The sequence below is a fragment of the Barbus barbus genome (genome assembly GCF_936440315.1).
Source record: "Barbus barbus genome assembly, chromosome: 28".
NCBI classification, from domain to species: domain Eukaryota; kingdom Metazoa; phylum Chordata; class Actinopteri; order Cypriniformes; family Cyprinidae; genus Barbus; species Barbus barbus.
In genome coordinates, this window is record NC_136756.1 from 29,116,246 (window position 1) to 29,135,873 (window position 19,628).

Consider the following 19,628-nt stretch of genomic DNA (forward strand, 5'->3'; position numbering starts at 1 on the left):
GGAGGCTCCGCCCACAGATAGCGTGTGAGAAAAGTGGAGGTGTTGAAGTGCTCTGGTTTATGACGGGGTTTTCCACTGAATATGTGCATGAGCGTGTGAAAGAATGCGCTTTGGTTTTCTCTTGCAGGAAATACAGTGGTCTTATCTGAAACACTGCAAAGCTTCTACTGTACCTCAGAGTTTACTGTAGTACATCATACAGTGTGTGTGTTTAGTGAAGTGGACATAACAGGCGCTGACGCTCACATGCTAGGCGTTCACAGGGGCAGCGGACACTTTGTTTGTACCAGCTTCCTTTGGCACAGACGGTCACGATTCGTCTCTCTCTCTCTGTGTGTGTGTGTGTGTGTGTGTGTGTGTGTGTTCTGCTGTTATGGCTTACAGCTACAGTCTTTTAAGTCTTTTTGTGTTGCAACTAAACTGCAAGCTCTGCAGTAACTCTCTGCTAACTAGCAGCCTCACAAGATTCCCACTAGTGCAGTGAAGCCAAAGTGTGTATCTGTTGCAATGACAAAATGACATGCTTCTGTGTCTGTATTAGGATAAAACAGCAGTTGTTCTAAACCTTCTGAAGCCCCACCATTGTTCACAACAATATTCCAGTCATTAGTGATTTATAAGGATTCTAAAAAATATATTTTTTATTCTAAATTTTTTAACTGATTTTTGGGGGGATTGAAATAACTAGAAAAAATTATTAATGTATAAACAATATATAACATTTTAATAAATAAAATATTTAAAGAAAAAATATGACAATACAACAATATTTGAAGACCATGTGACTTCTTATTAAAAAAATTGTTACTCTCAAAATGTATAAAAATGCCCATTGCGCTATATGATTTTATTAATTTTGATCATTTAATCATTTCATCATTTCATTATTTTTTTCTATAATGTATAAAAATGTCTATGGTGCTTTATGATTTTTTTATTTTTTATTTACACGACATTTCCAGCTTTATAAATCACTCAAAATTAGGTGACCTCATATATCCAGGTTTTCAGTTGTTGAGGGATTTCAATATATATATAAAAATTGAGAGTATAAAAACTCTAAAATATATCTAAAAATATTAAATAAAGAAATATATATTTTTATACTCTCAATTTCTACTCAAAATATGTTAGAGCTTAGGATAAATAGAAAAATATTTAATATTTAGATATTTAAAAATATCCATAGCGCTTTGCAATTTTATTAATTTACATGACTTTTCCTGGTCTACAAATCACACTAAAATTAAACTACCTCATATATCCAGGTTTTCAGTTGTTGAAGGGGTGAATTAAAATAAGAGAGAGCTTTAATATATAATATAATATAATATAATATAATATGATCAGTCAGCTGGTCTCTTTAAATGACCAGAATAAGCTGCTAACTGGTCCAGACTGGTCCAGAAGTCTGATGCTTTGAGAGAAAATGACCCGCGGTCCAGACAGACTGATGGGAAGAGAGAGCGGAAACCAGAGTGAGGGAAAGTGTGAGGTTTGGGTTCAGGGAAGAGAACAGATGAGGAGAAGATCATCGGAGGATCCGGCAGGATGTGACCAGCGTATACAGGAAGGACATGGAGAAACTGTGTGTTTGTGTGTGTGTGTGTGTGTGTGTGTGTGTTTTCCTTAACTCTGTGTTCAAGTGTTGATCTCAGTGAAAGTCTGGGAACAGAACATACTGTTGTATATATGTGTGTGTGTGTGCATACACTATATATTCTTAATAGTGTAAAACCTCATCAGATGTACACTTCTTTGCATCTTTTTGTATGTTAAAGGAAAGGACGTGACTTGTGGCCAAGTATGGTGTCCCATACTTGGAATTTGTGCTCTGCATTTAATCTATCCAAGTGCACACGCACAGCAGTGAGAAGTGAAACACACACACACACACACACACCGTGAACACACACCCGGAGCAGTGGGCAGCCAATGCTGCGGTGCCCAGGCAGCAGTCGGGGGTTTTGTGCCTTGCTCAAGGGTCTCACCGTTGAAGTGCTCAGGGTTGAAGGTGGAGAGAGTGCTGGTTATTCACTCCTCCCACCAACAATCCCTGCCAGACATGAGACTCTCCGACTCTCCAACCATTAGGCCACGACTGCCCCTTTTTTTTTTTTTAAAGGAAAGGAAATAAAAAGGTTATAATGTGTTTTGACACACATGTCCTTGCTGTACGTCACACTGAGCCTGAGCAAAGTCAGACCTGCTGGTCATCTCCATCAGGGCTGAGGGCAGATATTATCATGCAGATCCAGGAAATGAGCAAAGAGCCAAATCTCCAGAGCTGTCGACTGTAATTCCTGTAATACAGCACATTTCCATCTCCCATCATTTATGGGTTCATTTATAAGATACAATAATAAACTCACATTTTTTACACATTTCAACATTAGTTATCATAATATTACAACGAATGGGTGGATTTTAAATAGTTTTACTACCTTGATTTGATAGGATGATCATTTTTGTAAAAATATTTTTCTAGAAAAATTCTGGTGTTTTTTTTCTCTTTAATTGAAATGCTTCAAACGGGATCTAATAATGGGACAATTTATAAAATATAATAATGAACTCACTTTTTAAAGATGTTAATCACATTAGTTGGTTGTCTTTTATCACAATATCACAAAAAATGGATGGATTTTAAACTATTTTACTTTGATTTGACAGGATGTTAATTTCTCTCTTTTTTTCAAATACATATTCTGATTTTATTTCTCTGCGAACTGTAATTCTTTAAACAGAATCTAATTATGGATTAATTTATACAATAAAATAAACTCACATTTTTAAAGATGTAAATAACTGATCACACATCACAATAAACTGGTAGAGCTTTAAATAATTTTACACAGGTTATTTTGATGGATTTTTGTCTTTTGTTTTAAAATAAATATTTTTCAAGAAATATTCTTATTTTTTTCTGTGTTTGAATGAAATGCTTCAAACTGTTTGTTTTAATTTACTGGTAATCAAAGTATTTTTAACAGCTTGTAAAAGACTCATATTTCTCCTCATCTCTCCAGGTATAGCAATAAATTTGATAAATTCAGTGATGCTTTCTCTACTGTTTAATACAATTATGGAAATCAGTATAATGATATATTCAAAATTTGACAACTAATTTGAACTCTTTTATTTCCATTCTGTTAATTTTTCACAGTAAATGTTTTGAAGAGTTTGATCAGAATGGCTTTTATAGATATGCTCCGGTAATCTCACATGGAAAATTGCATTAAGAGCTTGCAATGCAGCAGTAATTGATTTTTAGTCATACAAACACATTGTTTTTGTAGATAATGTTCATGCAGTAGAGAACAAGCGTACGAAACTTCACCTGTAATCTAACCACCAGCAATACTTTGAGGAACTGGGAGAATATGGCAGGTTTTGGGTTAAAGATTGGCCGCTTTAACGAAGCGCTTCAAATTGAGTTTAAGGATGCGACACTTTGTGGTCAGAACTGGGGTCAGTAATGTAGTTATGATCCACATCAGCTGGGGAAGTCAGGGCTGGGCTGTAGAAACTCAAGGTCAGTCGAGTATGTGTGTGTGTGTGTGGACTAGCTCATGTGTGTGAGTGTAATTGTTCTTTAATGAGCCGTAAAACAGAGCAGTGCTGCTCTGCTTCACCTCTCCTCTTCCTCTTCCTCCATCCATCTTCCTCCCGTCACGTCCCATCTGGAGCTTCACATCGAATGCTCATCTGAGAAAGCCACCGTCTAATATCTTAGGATTCAGTGGAACTATTATTTCAGTTTTTAATTGTACAAACTTTGCATGATTCTCGCTTTGAATCTGCAGTGTGTCATGGTGCATGAACAAGATCTTTACGTTTTTATGCATTTGGCGCATTACACTTTTATCCAAAGTGAATTATGTTGCGTTAAAGTTATGCATCTTATTTTTGTATTGTACAAGTATTTTTTTTTCTCGTTTTCCAATTCAAATATCAGACCATTCCTAAATCAATACACATTTATCAAGATATTAAGCTTTGTTTTCTGAAAAAATGATCAAAATGAAGTGAGTTTTTTTTGCTTAAAACAAGAAAAAAATATCTTGGTTTACCTTCAAGTTAATTTTTCTGACCCTAATTTGTTAGATATACAGTAATAATAAACTCACATTTGTAAAGATGTAAATGCAATTAGTTGGGTTTCTTTTATCACAATATTTAAATGAATCGGTGGATTATTTGAAAAATTAACTACGTAATGCTTTTGTATTTTCTGAAGATTTGTTTTAAGAAAAATGCAGATTTTTTTCTCTCTAATTGAAATGCTTAAAATGGAATATTGTTTAAATAAATATTGTTTAATTAATAATAAAAACATTAGGTTACAGCCTGAAATATTTCTATTGTTCCCTATTTCTCCAGGTAAATGGGAATGGATTTGATAGGTTAGTGTTGTATTGAGAGAAAAAAAAAAAAAAAAAAAAAAAAAAAAATATATATATATATATATATATATATATATATATATATATATATATTTATTAATATTGTTTTCATTTCAGTATTGTTATCTAATATTGTTTTCTTATTAACATTAAATTTTAAAGTTTTAGTAATTTTGTTGTGTTTTTATAATTTGTATTAGTGTTTTAGTTATTTTATTGCAGTTTTAGTTATTTTACTAAGTTAAACTGAATGAAAATGTGAAATGTTGCTTTGGCAACTTTTCGTTGCTTTGATGATTTTTTTTTAGAAAATGAGATTTAATATCTTAAGCCATTTTGCATCTCAAGAAAATGCATCTTGATTTAAGAATGTTTAGGTATTTAAACTAGAAAACAAGACCGAAATACTGAGTCAGAAGCATAACTTTAATGCAACGTAAGTCACTTTGGATAAAAGCACGATGCACCAAATGCATAAAAATGTAAATGAACCTTAGTTTCGCATCATGCACAACTTTTCAGAAATGAATAGAACAAATAATTTTTATTTTTTTTGGTGTGTATTAGTATTTATGAGTCCTCTCTCTTTCTCACTACAGGCACAATGCGTCCCGTGCAGCGCAATTTCTATGACCCGTCCTCGGCTCCAGGCAAGGGCATCGTGTGGGAATGGGAGAACGATTGTGGCTCCTGGACACCGTACGACATGGAGCTGTGCGTCAGCATCCAGAACGCCTATGAGAAGCAGCACCCCTGGCTGGACCTGAGCTCTCTGGGCTTCAGCTATGTGGTAGACTTCGATGGGATGTCCCAAACCAACCGGCAGAGCCAGAGGAAGCGGCGCATCCGCCGACGGATGGACCTGGCGTACCCTCTCATCGCCGGATCCATCCCCAAATCCCAGTCCTGGCCAGTGGGCACCAGCTCAGGAACGCCTTGCACCTGTCAGCAGTGCATGCTGGTCCACAGCACAAGGGCCGCATCCAACGCTATCCTGGCGCTGCAGCAGAGGAGGAAGCTGTACGGGACGGAGGGCGGAGCCACCGCCGTCGTCAGGCAGAGCAACACCTTCGCTGGCTCCTCCCTCTGGTCGCCCGCGACGACCGTTGCCAGGGGACACCATAACAACATATCGGTGGGAGGTGGAGGAGGAGGGGGGAAGGTGGAGATGAATGGTGTAAAATTCCGCTGCGCTCCTGCGATCGTGACGCTGCCGTCCAATCAAGCGCTTACTATTAATGGACAGAACAATCTGAACCGGCCGGGAACGCAGCGGATCACAGTGACGGCCAGCCGAGGATCTGTCCCTCCTGGGTAAGAGATGATTTGAGATCATGTGACACTGTTTCTGCTGTTTTCCAAACATGTTCCAGAACGTCTTTTCTCTTTCTTAACCCTTAAATGCATACCTCGGGTCTTTAGTGACCCGGGACATCATTCGCTACCCTCTCGCTTCTTACATTTTTTAAAGTTAGACATCAGCTTTCTTAGTATTCCTCAATCTATTCATTATAAACAATTAGTGCTGTCAAACGATTAATCTCGATTAATCGCATCCAAAATAAAAGTTTTTGTCTACATAATATATGTGTACTGTATATGTTTATTATGTATATATAAATACACACACATACAGTATATGCTGAAAATGAAAATATTTACATGTATATACATTTATATATTTATATTTTATATATAAATATATTTAATATATAAACATAACATATTTTTCTTAAATATGCATGCATGTGTTTGTATTTATATATACATAATAAATATACACAGTACACACTCATATTGTCAACAAAAACTTTTATTTTAATAGAGATTAATCGTTTATTGTATAAACAATATAACAAGAAAAAAAAAAAATAAATAAATAAATAATATATATATATATATATATATATAATGAAGTGAAGTGACATACTGCCAAGTAGGTGACCCATACTCGGAATTCGTGCTCTGCATTTAACCCATCCAACGTGCACACACACAGCAGTGAACACACACACACACACTCACACACAGCAGTGAACACACACACACAGCAGTGAACACACACACACCGTGAACACACACCCGGAGCAGTGGGCAGCCATTTATGCTGCGGCGCCCGGGGAGCAGTTGGGGGTTCGGTGTCTTGCTCAAGGGCACCTCAGTCGTGGTATTGAGGGTGGAGAGAGCGCTGGACATTCACTCCCCCCACCTACAATCCCTGCCGGCCGGGGACTCGAGCCCACAACCTTTGGATTACAAGTCCAACTCTCTAACCATTAGGTTTGTTGTATATTTTTCCTGCCAACTATATTTACATATCGGATAACTCAATATGTGCAATGCATCTTTATTCCTCGAGGTGGCACTGTTACATTGATACACAATGAAGACGTGATGTTTCACTCATAATTGCCGCAGGCAGAAAAACCCCCCCGAATATCATCAGCAAAAATTGAACTGGTTTGAATGGCTTTACTGCAGAGCAATTACTGTATGCAGTGAAATATAAATGTGAAGTGAAGTTCAGTGACATACAGCCAAGTATGGTGACCCATACTCGGAATTCGTGCTCTGCATTTAACCCATCCAACGTGCACACACACAGCAGTGAACACACACACACACACACACACACACACACAGCAGTGAACACACACACACACCGTGAGCACACACCCGGAGCAGTGGGCAGCCATTTATGCTGCGGCGCCCGGGGAGCAGTTGGGGGTTCGGTTGAAAAAGATTTCTTCAGTACAAATATCGAAGCCACCTTACATCAAGATAAGTGCACTGGAGATTCAAAATATACAATATAATTCCTGTTTTCTGAGACATTTATCAAAATCTGTCTATATGTCTATCTATCTGTCGTTCTGTCTTTCTGCCTGTTGTTATAAATACAGTTGATCTTTATTTTGACCCATTTGCACTTCTTTGCATCATTCTCATCTTTGTTTATTGATCCTTTCAGTTTTGTAGAGATTAATCAGCTTGAACAGGGAAATAATCAATAGTGTCCTTTTGCGCTGTGACACTGAATCAGTCAAACACACACGCACACACTCACTCATGCGCACACACACACACGCACGCACGCACTCACTCATGCACTCACACACACACACACACACACACACACACATGGTGATGGTGTAATGCATCTATAAATCTTGTCCTTTCCTGTGAGCGTGTGAAAATCATTGTTTGAGAGTGTCTCTGGTCGAGTTTAACCGCATGCGTGTGTGTGTGTGTGTGTGTGTGTGTGTGTGTGTGTGTATGTGCGTTTGTGTGTGTGTGTCTGTGTGAATTGTTTGCCGTCCAGCCTGTGATACACGGGGGAAAAGATGAATAATGGATCAAGGCAAAACGGAGCCTCAGCAGGGACACACACACACACAATACACACACAGTAAAGCACTTGAAGGGATGTAAATCCTAGTAAATGTAAAGTGGAGATGTTTTCTGAAACCACAAACACACTTCAGCAGAAACACAGAGAGCAGAGCAGAGATGAACAGAAACAAAAAAAGAGAGATTGTGAATACAGATGAGTTCGCTTTGTTCCCAGGCGAGCGGTTCACACACACAGGAAGAGTGTGGTTAACGCTCACGCACACACACACACACATGTATCACACTACCTGTACATGTGCATAAACACAAACACACTCCAGCAGATAGCGTGGTATAAACAAGCATCACACATGCACAAAACAGCAGTGTTATGACATGAATTATGACGTGAACAAACTAGAAAGTGAGAACCGCTTCAGTGAAGATCTGTCATAGACGCTGTGGTGTTCATATTAATGCAATGACATTTTTTTTATTAACTACCACTTATATAGTGAGTTTCAGCTATTGGCTGGTTAACAAATTTATATATCTATATAAAACAGTTTTGACACTTTTTACTGGGCCATGGGCTATTTATTTCCTTTTTTATTTTATTTAATATTTTATATATTTTTTATTTAGTTTATTTTAGATTGTGCTGATTTTTATTTTATATTTTAAAATATTTTATTTTTTATTTATTTTATTTTTTTATTTGATTTGATTTGTGATTCAGTTTGATTCCTTCGGATAGTCCACTCATGCATTGATAAAGCAGATCTTTATTGCACATGCGTCTCTACAGCAGGTAAAGACAATTTATATCCTATATCCATAGGAGTATCAGAAGAAAAACAAAGATGTGTATATGTGTATGTATATATATATATATATTTCTTTGTTTTTAAACACAGAAGGGGCTTGTATATTGCTCTACTAAAGTCTGACCACATGTGATTTTAGCACCACCACTAGAGGGCAGAATCTGACAGATTCTGATGCCCCACACAGACAGAGACAGACCTGATACACACACTTACGGTGGTACAGTATCTGCAGTTTACACCATGCTCCCATACTTTAATCTCATTCCATAGTTAAATCACACTGCAACTCATTTATGTAATAGTTATGCTCTTATTAACCTTCATATATATGGGCCAATTAAGCAAAATCATTATTTTATTTTATTTTATTTTTGCAATTAATTTTCTATAAATCTGATGTACATTTCAAACATGTTCATTATTGATCATAACCTATAGGCCAATTAAGCAAAATCATTATTTTATTTTATTTTTACAATTCATTGAATTATGTCGTAATTCTATAAATCAGATGTACATTTCAAACATCTTCATTATTCATCATAATCCATAGGAGCATTATGATTAAATTTGTATTTGTAGTTTATTGCTATCATGACATCTCTTTAATTACGAATATAGACCAGTGTATGATTCATCAGTTAAATGGTGTAATTCAGATATATCTCTGTGATAATCATTTAGAAACATGCCGGACAGAATCATGATATATTACCATGTGATGTCTTACTGTACCATGGTACGGTAGTTTTATAACGGTATGTGAGGCAGATTCAGTAGTATCTTGTTTTTGGCTCGTTTCATTCAGTAAACGCATGTAAACATGAGTCTGAAGTCACTGAACACAGAGTTCAAATCACCTCTAAAACTGACTCTGACTTCCTGTTTGACTTCCTGTCACAGCTGGTGTGTGTGTGATCAGAAGAGGAAGTTTGTGTTGTGTGTGTTTGGTGTTTATTGGGATCAGCAGAGATGATGGAGACGGATGGAGACTCAGACGAGGACAGACGGTAGGATCTCGCTTTCGTGGCTCCATCAGCAGCAGGGCTTTGACTCGCTGCATGAGAAATATGAGATAAACATGATACGAGCCAAGCACAACCGTTTCCTGATCCGTATCGATGCGAAACGCTCTGTTTAACTTCATGCAAAACAGCTTAACTCTGTGTGAAGGTGTATGGAAATGCTTTTATTTTGTTTCATTTTAACATGCAAGTAAACAGATTAACTGTGCAAAGTTGTATAGAAATTATTTTGTACATTATTTTTAATTTTAAATAATTATTTTTATATTGATTTATTATTTGATTCTTTATTTACAAATATTTTATTTTATTTTATTGTAGCATTCTGTCTCCTTGGATTTATTATTTATTAATTATGAATATTTATTGTATTTTTATTTATATTTACTTATTTTTTATTTATTTGCTTTGTTATTATTTCAGAATTTTTTAGATTTTTATTTTGTATGACATTATTTTTTTTATTATTTTTTTCCTTGATTTTTTTCTATTTATTCATTTGTTCTTATTTAATTATTTATTTATTTATTATAATTTTTTGTTTTAATGAAATGTTTATTTTTATATTTAATTTTATTTTATCATAAATAATTAGCATTAAGCACCTAGCAACCACATAACAACACCTTGGCAACCAACAACATCCTTTTTAATGTAATTTTTTTTTTTTTTTTCATTTTTATTGCTATTTTATTACACTTACAATTTTATTTCAGTTTTAGTTATTTTATATAAATTAAACTAGTAAAAATGACAAATGTTGCCTTGGCAACTAGCTTTTATATTTTATGATTTATATTTTATTTCAGTTAAGATTTTAAGATTATTTCAAGTAACAATAGTTTTTTTTATGGTTTTAGTTTCAATTAATTATAATACTAATAAATAACCCCACATCCTCGTTTTCTTTTGGCAAAGTTTAACTTTCTAATCATGTATTACAATGCAGCATCTATTAGGGCAGTCGTGGCCTAATGGATAGAGAGTTGGACTTGTAACCCAAAGGTTGTGGGTTCGACTCGTAGGTGGGGGAGTGAATAACCAACACTCTCTTCACCCTCAATACCACGACTGAGGCACCGAACCCCCAACTGCTCCCCGGGCGCCGCAGCATTGGCTGCCCACTGCTCCGGGTGTATGTTCACTACTGAGTGTACACTTGGATGCGTTAAATGCAGAGCACAAGGTCCGAGTATGGGTCACAATACTTGGCCACACACCACTTCCCTTTCCCCCTATTATTATCATCATCATCTGGTTTAATTTCTCTTGTTCACACTGATCGGATCTGTGGCTGAAGCTCTCAGGTCTGAATTAAACAGGGATTCTCCAGACATGAGATTAATGCATGTTCACATGCTGGATCTTCTCTCCTCGGGATGAAGAGTCTCATTTTCTGTCCTTTATTAAGCTTTTGTTCCTCATGTGATCTGATAAGCTTTAATGACACTCGCTGATGCAACTTCAGCTTGTGTGATCAGGCTTTAGTGTTTGTTACTGGATGCTGATGCATTAGCAGACGAGGAAGGTTGTGAGTTTTACTTACTTTTACTTTTGTCATTTATCAGACGCTTTTGTCCAAAGCGAATTACAAATAAGAAAAAGTAACTAAAACTAAACGTTACAACTCTATAAATACTATATACCCACATATTTAAGAAAATAAAGAAATTAAATAAAATTGACGCATGCATATAACAACATTTCAATAATAAATATATAAATGAAAAAACTAAAATAAAAAGCGATACTTCTATCCCTTGCCGTTTTAGTTTTAGGGTGTCTCGATGAACAAACAATGTTTTGGGACATTTATTTCTCATAATCAGAGGTTTGGATGGTCTCTTACAGATTATCAGATGTAAATGATTCAGTTCATATGGATCATTGTCTGTTTCCTGTCATCTTTAGGGTTCCTGCACTTCCTGTAAAGAATCTCACTGGGTCAGGACCGGTCCATCCTGCATTAGCAGGTACTACACCACAGAATCAAATTCACTCCAGTGTAAAGAACTTTATCGGCATGACAGAAACTATATTTATTTGGTTTAATTCTGTTCAAAAGTTTATAGAAATGTTTTATTTTATTTTAATATACAAGTAAACTTGTATATTAAAAGTTTTTAATTTTAATAATTTAGAATTAAAGAATTAACATATATTTTATTTTGCAATAAACAGCTTAACTCCGTACAAAAGGGTAAAGAAATCATTTTTTATTATTTTATTTTGATGTGCAAGTAAACAGCTTAACTGTGTCCAAAGATGTATATCAGTTATTTATTTTATTTTATTTTCATGCAAAGACCAGTAAACTATGTACCAACAAATGATTTTAACAAAGACACAAATAAAGAATTTAGGATGAAGAATTAATGTCAATTTTATTTTGCGGGTAAACAGCTTAACTCACTAAAAGTGTATAGAATTTTTTTGTTCTATTTTAACATGCAAGTAAGCTCTGTATGTAGGAGTACAGAAATGGTTTTATTTTGTTTCACTTTAACATGCAAGTAAACAGCTTAACTGTGTATAAATATGTAGCAATTATTTTGTTAAACATGTATGAATAATCAATGAAAGATTTGAACAAAATACATTAATTAAGAAACATTTATGCTATTACATTAATGCAATTGACAGATGCTTTTTATCCAAAGCGACTTGCATTGCATTCAAGGTATACAGTTTATCAGCTCATGCATTTCCCGGGAATTGAACCCATGATCTTGGCCTTATAGTGCCATGATCTACAGCTGAAGCATATATTTGTGTATTTGTGTCAGGAATGACTGGCATCCTCATGTGTGCTGCCGGGCTCCCCGTGTGTTTGACTCGGGCTCCTAAACCGATCCTGCATCCACCGGCGATCAGCAAGAGCGACCTGAAACCCGTGCCGGGGATCAACAGCATCCGACGCAAGACCAAGAAAAAGCACCTCCGCAAAGGTGAGCGTGTGTGTGTGTGTTTGTCTAGCCATTGATTCTCTGTCTGACTTTTTTGCTGATCTGAGCAGAGCAGACTTTGTGTGAATCGAGTGACAACGGAAAGTGACAAGGTTCCTCTTACATTACAGCACCTGGACCGTGTTACCATAGATCTGCTTAACGTCGTGCTTATAGATTTGTTTTTGTGCCTCCGTTCCTGCACAAATCAAGTGGCAGGAATCAATAGTGTATTGAAAGTCCAGACAGCAGGTGTGTGTTCATGCGCTAAAGGTCACCAGAGTAAAGCCGCTTTGAGATATAAACACTGACGCTCTGTGTTCTGAAGACTACATTTGTCAGCTAAATTTGACAGATCCTCTCTTTAACGTCATTCAATGTAAAAAGGATTTACAAATAAAGCATTAATGCTAGTGGTGTAGAAAATAAAGAGCTTTAAAATCTGGGATTTGTCTTATGTGGCTTTCCAGTCATATGGAGCCTAATAAACACACCAGCTTCTGTCTGCAATCTTATATTTATTAGGTTTTTAGTAAACAGGGGCATATATCTATATTTCTATTCTTCTCATTTAATTTTATTTTGTATTTTGAGTAAACAGACTAATTCTATGAGGTGTATAGAAATGATTTTATTTTGTATTTTAATTTTATTTGGTTTTCATTCAAGTAAACAGCTTATCTATTTACAAAGGTGTATAGAATTGTTTTTTCAAATTTTATATTTTTGTATATTTTATTTGTATATATTTTACTTTCTTTTATTTTTATTCACGTAAACAGCTTAACCCTTTACAAAGGTGTACAGAAATATTGTTTTGTATTTTATTTTATTTTTGTATATTTCATTTTTTTTGTATATTTTATTTTAACTTTCAAATAAACAGCTTTACTCCGTACAGAGGTGTATATGACTGTTATTTGTGTTTCATATTTAATTTTCTTTTTGCATATTTATTTATTTTATTTTTTTCAATTTTATTTCACCATTCAAGTGTCCAGCTTAACTCTATAAAAATGTGCATTTAGAAATGGTTAAATTATTTTTAGCATGCAAGTAAGCTAACTAGGAATGATTTTAACAAAAAGGCATAAATTAAGAATGGTTTAAGGAAGAGTTCAAATATTAAAATTAAGTGGCTCACTGTCTGATTCGGATCTAAATCAGCGTTCGTTTTGTCTCGTATTTCAGGTAAAAGCTCAGAGGACGTGGTTCGGCGCTACACAGAGAAGATCAAGACGGCTCCCGATGAGGTGATTGATGATGGTCATGTGGTCAGCCGAGCGTTGTGTTGTTTACTAGCAGAGCTAATGAGTGAGGCAGCAGATGTCTGTCAGTGTTACTCACTGTTGATATCCGTCAGGACTGCACCATCTGCATGGAGCGACTGTCCACCGCGTCCGGATACGAGGGAGTGCTGAGCCACAAAGGCATCAAGCCCGAGCTGGTCGGCAAACTGGGAAAGTGCGGACACATGTACCATCTTCTGTGTCTGGTGGCCATGTACAACAACGGCAATAAGGTCAGAACACAGGCACATGAAGGACATGGTCATATCAGTCTGTTTTATTGTACATTAGGGGGGATTTTTGTGAGTCAAGTTGACCCACATTGGTTTCCATGCAGTTTGTCAAAAATCAAAGCTACAGAAAACACTGAAGAAAACCTTTACAGGGTTGTTATAGTTAACTAAAACTAAAACCATAAAAATAAAAAAATACTCTCCCAAAATAGTTGGGACGCTGTAAAATGTAAATAAAAACACAATGCGATTATTTGCAAATCTCATAAATCCATATTATATTAACAGTAGAACATAGTAAAGCATATCAAATCTATAAACTGAGGACATGTACCATTTAATGAAAAATTTTTGAATTTGATGCTCTTCTCAAAAAAGTTGGAAAAGTAGTGATACTAAAAAGAAACAGCTGGAGGAATATTTTGCCGCTAATAAAGTTAATTGGCAACAGGTCAGTAACATAATTGGGTATAAATAGAGTATCTTATAGGTTTTGTACATTTATGCTGGCCTTTCAAGGTAGCGTGCGCAAAAGCAGGTGGTTGACACATGCGCTCTAGAAAGCTTCATCTTTGTCCAGCGTCTGCTGTATTAATTTTTAGAAGTTATGACAGATACAAAATGTCTTTGTACTCATTTAAGCTAAAGTTGCTGCAATCTCATAACCCTCTCATGCAAGCGCTTGTCAATGTGAGCGTCTGTTGTTGTTGCTGTCTTTATTTTGTTGTTGTTGTTCTGTCTCTTTACTCTCATTTTCTACTGTGAATCAGCACCCTGGGCATGTGCGTCTACTAATTGTGGAATGATTTCATAATAATGTCCTTCAACGTAATATTGTGAAGACTGAATATCTCATCATCTACACTATATAATAAGGATGCAAAGTCCGATTCAATTCGGCAAACAGGTTCTTTTGGACATTTTGGTTCAATGATGTTCAGAAAAATGGTTCATTGGTTCCTTAAAGGGATAGCGCACCCCAAAATAAAAATTCTGTCATTAATTACTCTCCCTTATATCATTCCAAATCTGTAAGACCTTTGTTCATCTTCAGAACACAAATTAAGATGTTTTTGATGGAATCCATTTCTGACTAGGGATGGGCATTTTTCAAAAATATTGTATTTGAATATTTGTGCTCATAAAAAACGGATATTCAAATATTTGTTTATATGTGACTCTGGAGCACAAAAGCAGTCTTAAGTCGCTGGGGTATATTTGTAGCAATAGCCAACAATACATTGTATGGGTCAAAATTATAGATTGTTCTTTTATGACAAAAATCATTAGGATAATAAATAAAGATCATGTTCCATGAAGATGTTTTGTAAATTTTCTACCGTAAATATATCAAAAAAATTTGATTAGTAATATGCATTGCTCAGGACTTCATTTGGACATGCACCCTCAGATTCCAGATTTTCAAATAAAATAAATAAAAAAATCTAAATATTGAGAAAATTCTTATTTTTTTTTTAAAAAAAGCTTATTTATTCAGCTTTCAGATGATGTGTGAATCTAAATTTTGAAAAATGGACACTTAAGACTGGTTTTGTGGTCCAGGGTCACATATGAGGTTTAATGAGAAAGACATTATTTTTAATAATCAAGTTTTTGTCACGATTTCTGAGCAAGGTAATAATTAGGCATTTTAAACAACAGTGTTCTACAACAAAGTTCCGTTATATCTTAAGGTTTTCTTTTGATTGAAAAGGGGTTTAATAAAAAAAAAAAATTATTTATATATATATATATATATATATATATATATATATATATATATATATATATATATATATATATATATATATATATATATATATATATATAATGAAACAATGCAAACACGATAAACATTGATGACTCAAGTGCATGTATGTTCTGTACTGTAATTGGCACGGTCTGCTTTATTTATTTATATATACACACACATAAAGAACAAAAACATTCAAGCTCAAGCAAAGCGAACGGAGAAATAAAGCAGACTGTGCCAATTACAGTACAGAACGTACATGCACTTGAGTCATCAATGTTTATCGTGTTTGCATTGTTTCACATGTTGAGAAAAACAATAATATCCACATGCTTGTTCCACAGTTTGTTCCTCAGTCTGATAACAATGAGAACGCGCGCTGACACAGATGTTCCAGAGACACAAAGATGATGTGCTAACAGTTTCTTAGTGCTTTGTGTTAAACTGCTCTCCCTCAAGGACATTTAAAGAAAGCATACAGCGGGCAAAATAGGTATTGAACAATAGGTATTGCTGTTGACATGAAATTTTCATCAGATGTCAGTAACAATCCAAGTAATTCATGCATACAAAGAAAAAAATAAATAAGTTCAGAAATGAAGTTATGTGTAATAAAATGGGAAAAGGTATTGAACACATGAGGAAAGGGAGGTGCAAAAAGGCATGGAAAGCCAAGACACCAGCTGAAATCTATCAGTAATCAGAAAGCAATCCTGCCCCTCGTCAGTGGAAATTAATACTAGCTGCTTCAGTTTGTACAAAGTATTATATCAATTTCAGTAGTTCAGTACTTTTTCCCTGTGTCATTCCATTTTATTACACATAACTTAATTTATGAACTTGTTCTTTGGCAGACTTCAACAGTTGTTGAACTGGCTCATTTGGTTATTTTTGAGTTGAACGTGCTACTTCGGCTATGCATCTTGCATCATCAACCTGGAACAAAAGTTCGATTCAGTTTGATTTGTAAACTGGCTTGACCGGTTACTTCCTGAGAACCGGATCAAAAGAACGATTTGTTAAAAGAATCAGACATCACTAGTACGTAATATCATCAAAAGATTCCGAGAATCTGGAGAAATTTCTGTGCACACAGAACAAGGGTGAAAATCAATTCAGGATACTCGTGATCTTTGGGCCGTCAGGCGGCACTGCCAGTTGCAGTTTTGCTTGGGCAATCTAGTAATTTAGATGAAAAAAAACAACAACCAAAAACAGCCTTTGTCATACTTTTTGATAAAAAAAAAAAAAGCAGTGAATTTTCTTTGGATGATTCAGAAGACGAGGCTTCAATTTCGAGTAAACGTCAAGTTTTAAATTTAATACGTTTTCATGTATTTAATATTTTAGCGTTGATGAGCTACAATTTTTTTTTTTTTTTTACCTGATTCTTTAGTGTTTTTCAGAGTGTTGACTTTTGGTTAATTGCATGGAAACCAATGGGGTTCGATTTGAGCTGCAACACAAAAGTCATAAAGTCGAAACTTTGCATGCACATTCATGACCCTAAATGGGAAATATGCACCAAATTTCAAAAATAAATAAATAGTTTAACCAGTGTTTCAATCAGTTTGAATGTTGAACGTTTGTCAAGTTGACCTGATTTACATTTATCCATCTGGCAGATGCTTTTATCTAGAGTGACTTTCATTGCATTCAAGATGCACATTTACATTTTTTTATTAATTCTTGATTTTGGAATTGAACCCATGACTTTGGTGTTGAAAGCACCATGGTTTTATGTTTGACCAAAACAACTCTATTATAAATTAATCATGGGTGACAAAAAAAAACAAGAAAAAAAAAAAAAACCTGTGAGTAGAGTTCAATAATGATGTTGGTTACTGAAAATGTTTGCGTTTGTGTGAAGCTGCATCCACACAGTGTGTCAGTACTGCATATTTGCTCATCTTTAATGAAATGGATCAAAGCATGAAACATAAGCACAAATATTGGTGCGATTGTACTGCACGTCTCCGATGCACATCTCTGAACGTCCCAGCTGATCCATCCTGAGCTCTCCTGAATTTCATCATGGGTTGCTGTTGTGTTTAATGTGTCTGATGTTGCTCTCAGGACGGCAGTCTGCAGTGTCCCACCTGTAAGGCCATCTACGGGGAGAAAACCGGCACACAGCCTCCTGGGAAGATGGAGTACCACGTGATTCCTCATTCTCTACCTGGATACTCCAACACCAAGACTATACGGATTGTCTATGACATTCCCGCTGGGATACAGGTATATTCAATTCAATTGATTATTCCAAATTAATATAAGTATAATAAAAAAATATATATTTTTAACATTTCTTCAGAAATTATTAGAAATACATTTCTAAATAATAATATAAACTTTCTGTTACGTCTTGAAGTTTTAATATTTAAAGATAATTTTCACTATATAAGCCATGATAAAAATGACAGTTTTGAAGTTATTCTTATTAGAAATAATTTTAATGCTGATATTTATGCAGTAGTAGCCTGTGAGATGGCATGATTTTATTTAAATTTTATTTTAATTAAATTCAATTAAATAGTTTAACTCTGCACAAAGGTTTTTATTATTTAAAAAAAAAAGTGTATTTTATTTTAATTCAAAGTAAACTTCTTAGTATGTGTATCGAGTATGTGTAACTTAGTATCGAGTTCTTGAAGACGAACGTCTTAGATTACGTATGTAACCCCAGTTCCTCGAAGGAACGAGACGCTGCGTCAGGAGACGCTTTGGGAATGCCTTCAGCGTGACCGGCTCTGAATACCTGAATATAAAATCTGTCCAATGGATGGGAGGGATGTCACGGGCGAGGTGACATAATGACCAGCTGGTATAAAATCACGTGCGGTGAAACCGGCGTCAGCTTCTAGAATGAAGCAAGCGCTGGCAGGGATGCCGGAACTGTGGCCTCGCGATGCAGCGTCTCGTTCCTTTGAGGAACTGGGGTTACATACATAACCTAAGACGTTCCTCTTCAGGAACTCGAGCTGCGTCAGGAGACGCTTTGGGGAACGAGATACCTACGGCACCAGACTTCCAAGTCCCTGCCCTGTGTGTATCCATACGGAGCACAGCTAGAGCGAGAGAACGGAAGAGCCTGGAGTGGCTCGCATGTCCAGGCCATAAAACCTGACAAAGGTCAGGGGCGTAGACCATCCCGCAGCGTTGCAGATGTCCTGGATAGGGACACCTGCGAGAAAGGCCTTGGAGGCCGCCACACTCCTCGTGGAATGAGCCTTGACTCCCATCGGCGAGGGTAGGTCAGAAGACTCATAGGCCATCTGAATGGCATCCACAATCCACCGACTGAGGGTCTGCTTGGAAGCAGGAAGACCTCTCTTAGGGGGACCGTAGCAGACAAGCAACTGGTCCGCCCTTCTCCACATGGCAGCTCTGTGGACGTATGCATCCGTACGATTTAGCTTTTGCTGGTCAGGCTCCCGAAAGGGAGGCCTGCAGTACGACAGGCTGTGGCGTGACTGAAGGAACTTTGGGGACATACCCTACATGAGGGTAAAGAAAGGCTTTGGCCATACCAGGCGCAAAGTCCAAATGGGTAGGGGCCACTGACAGGGCCTGCAGGTCCCCAAACTCTCTTCAGAGATGACATTGTCAGAAGAAACACGGTCTTCAGGGTAAGGTGGCGGTCATAGATCTCCTCAATGGGCTCAAATGGAGTCCTACAGAGAGTATTCAACACCACAGCCAAGTCCCAAAGGGGGACCCGGGACCTTACTGGAGGCCTTGCCCACCAAGAGGGGTGTGGTAGGCCAAGATCGCCGCCACATAAACCTTCAAGGTGGAGTGGGTTAACCCTGTG

General features: G+C 36.2%; 2 protein-coding genes across 2 annotated transcripts in view; both read left to right on the top strand.

Moving 5' to 3' along the window:
- LOC306848635 (synaptic plasticity regulator PANTS-like) overlaps nt 1–19,628 on the top strand; it is an 806,624-nt gene that overhangs the window by 497,692 nt on the left and 289,304 nt on the right. The gene's annotated exons all lie outside the window — the stretch shown is intronic.
- dtx1 (deltex 1, E3 ubiquitin ligase) overlaps nt 1–19,628 on the top strand; it is a 46,612-nt gene that overhangs the window by 17,248 nt on the left and 9,736 nt on the right. The window contains exons 3-8 of the mRNA XM_079383265.1: nt 5,006–5,720; nt 11,506–11,567; nt 12,381–12,542; nt 13,731–13,792; nt 13,903–14,061; nt 17,891–18,052. Of these exons, the coding sequence (XP_079239391.1) occupies nt 5,006–5,720; nt 11,506–11,567; nt 12,381–12,542; nt 13,731–13,792; nt 13,903–14,061; nt 17,891–18,052 (1,322 nt within the window). The remainder of the gene's footprint in view (nt 1–5,005; nt 5,721–11,505; nt 11,568–12,380; nt 12,543–13,730; nt 13,793–13,902; nt 14,062–17,890; nt 18,053–19,628) is intronic.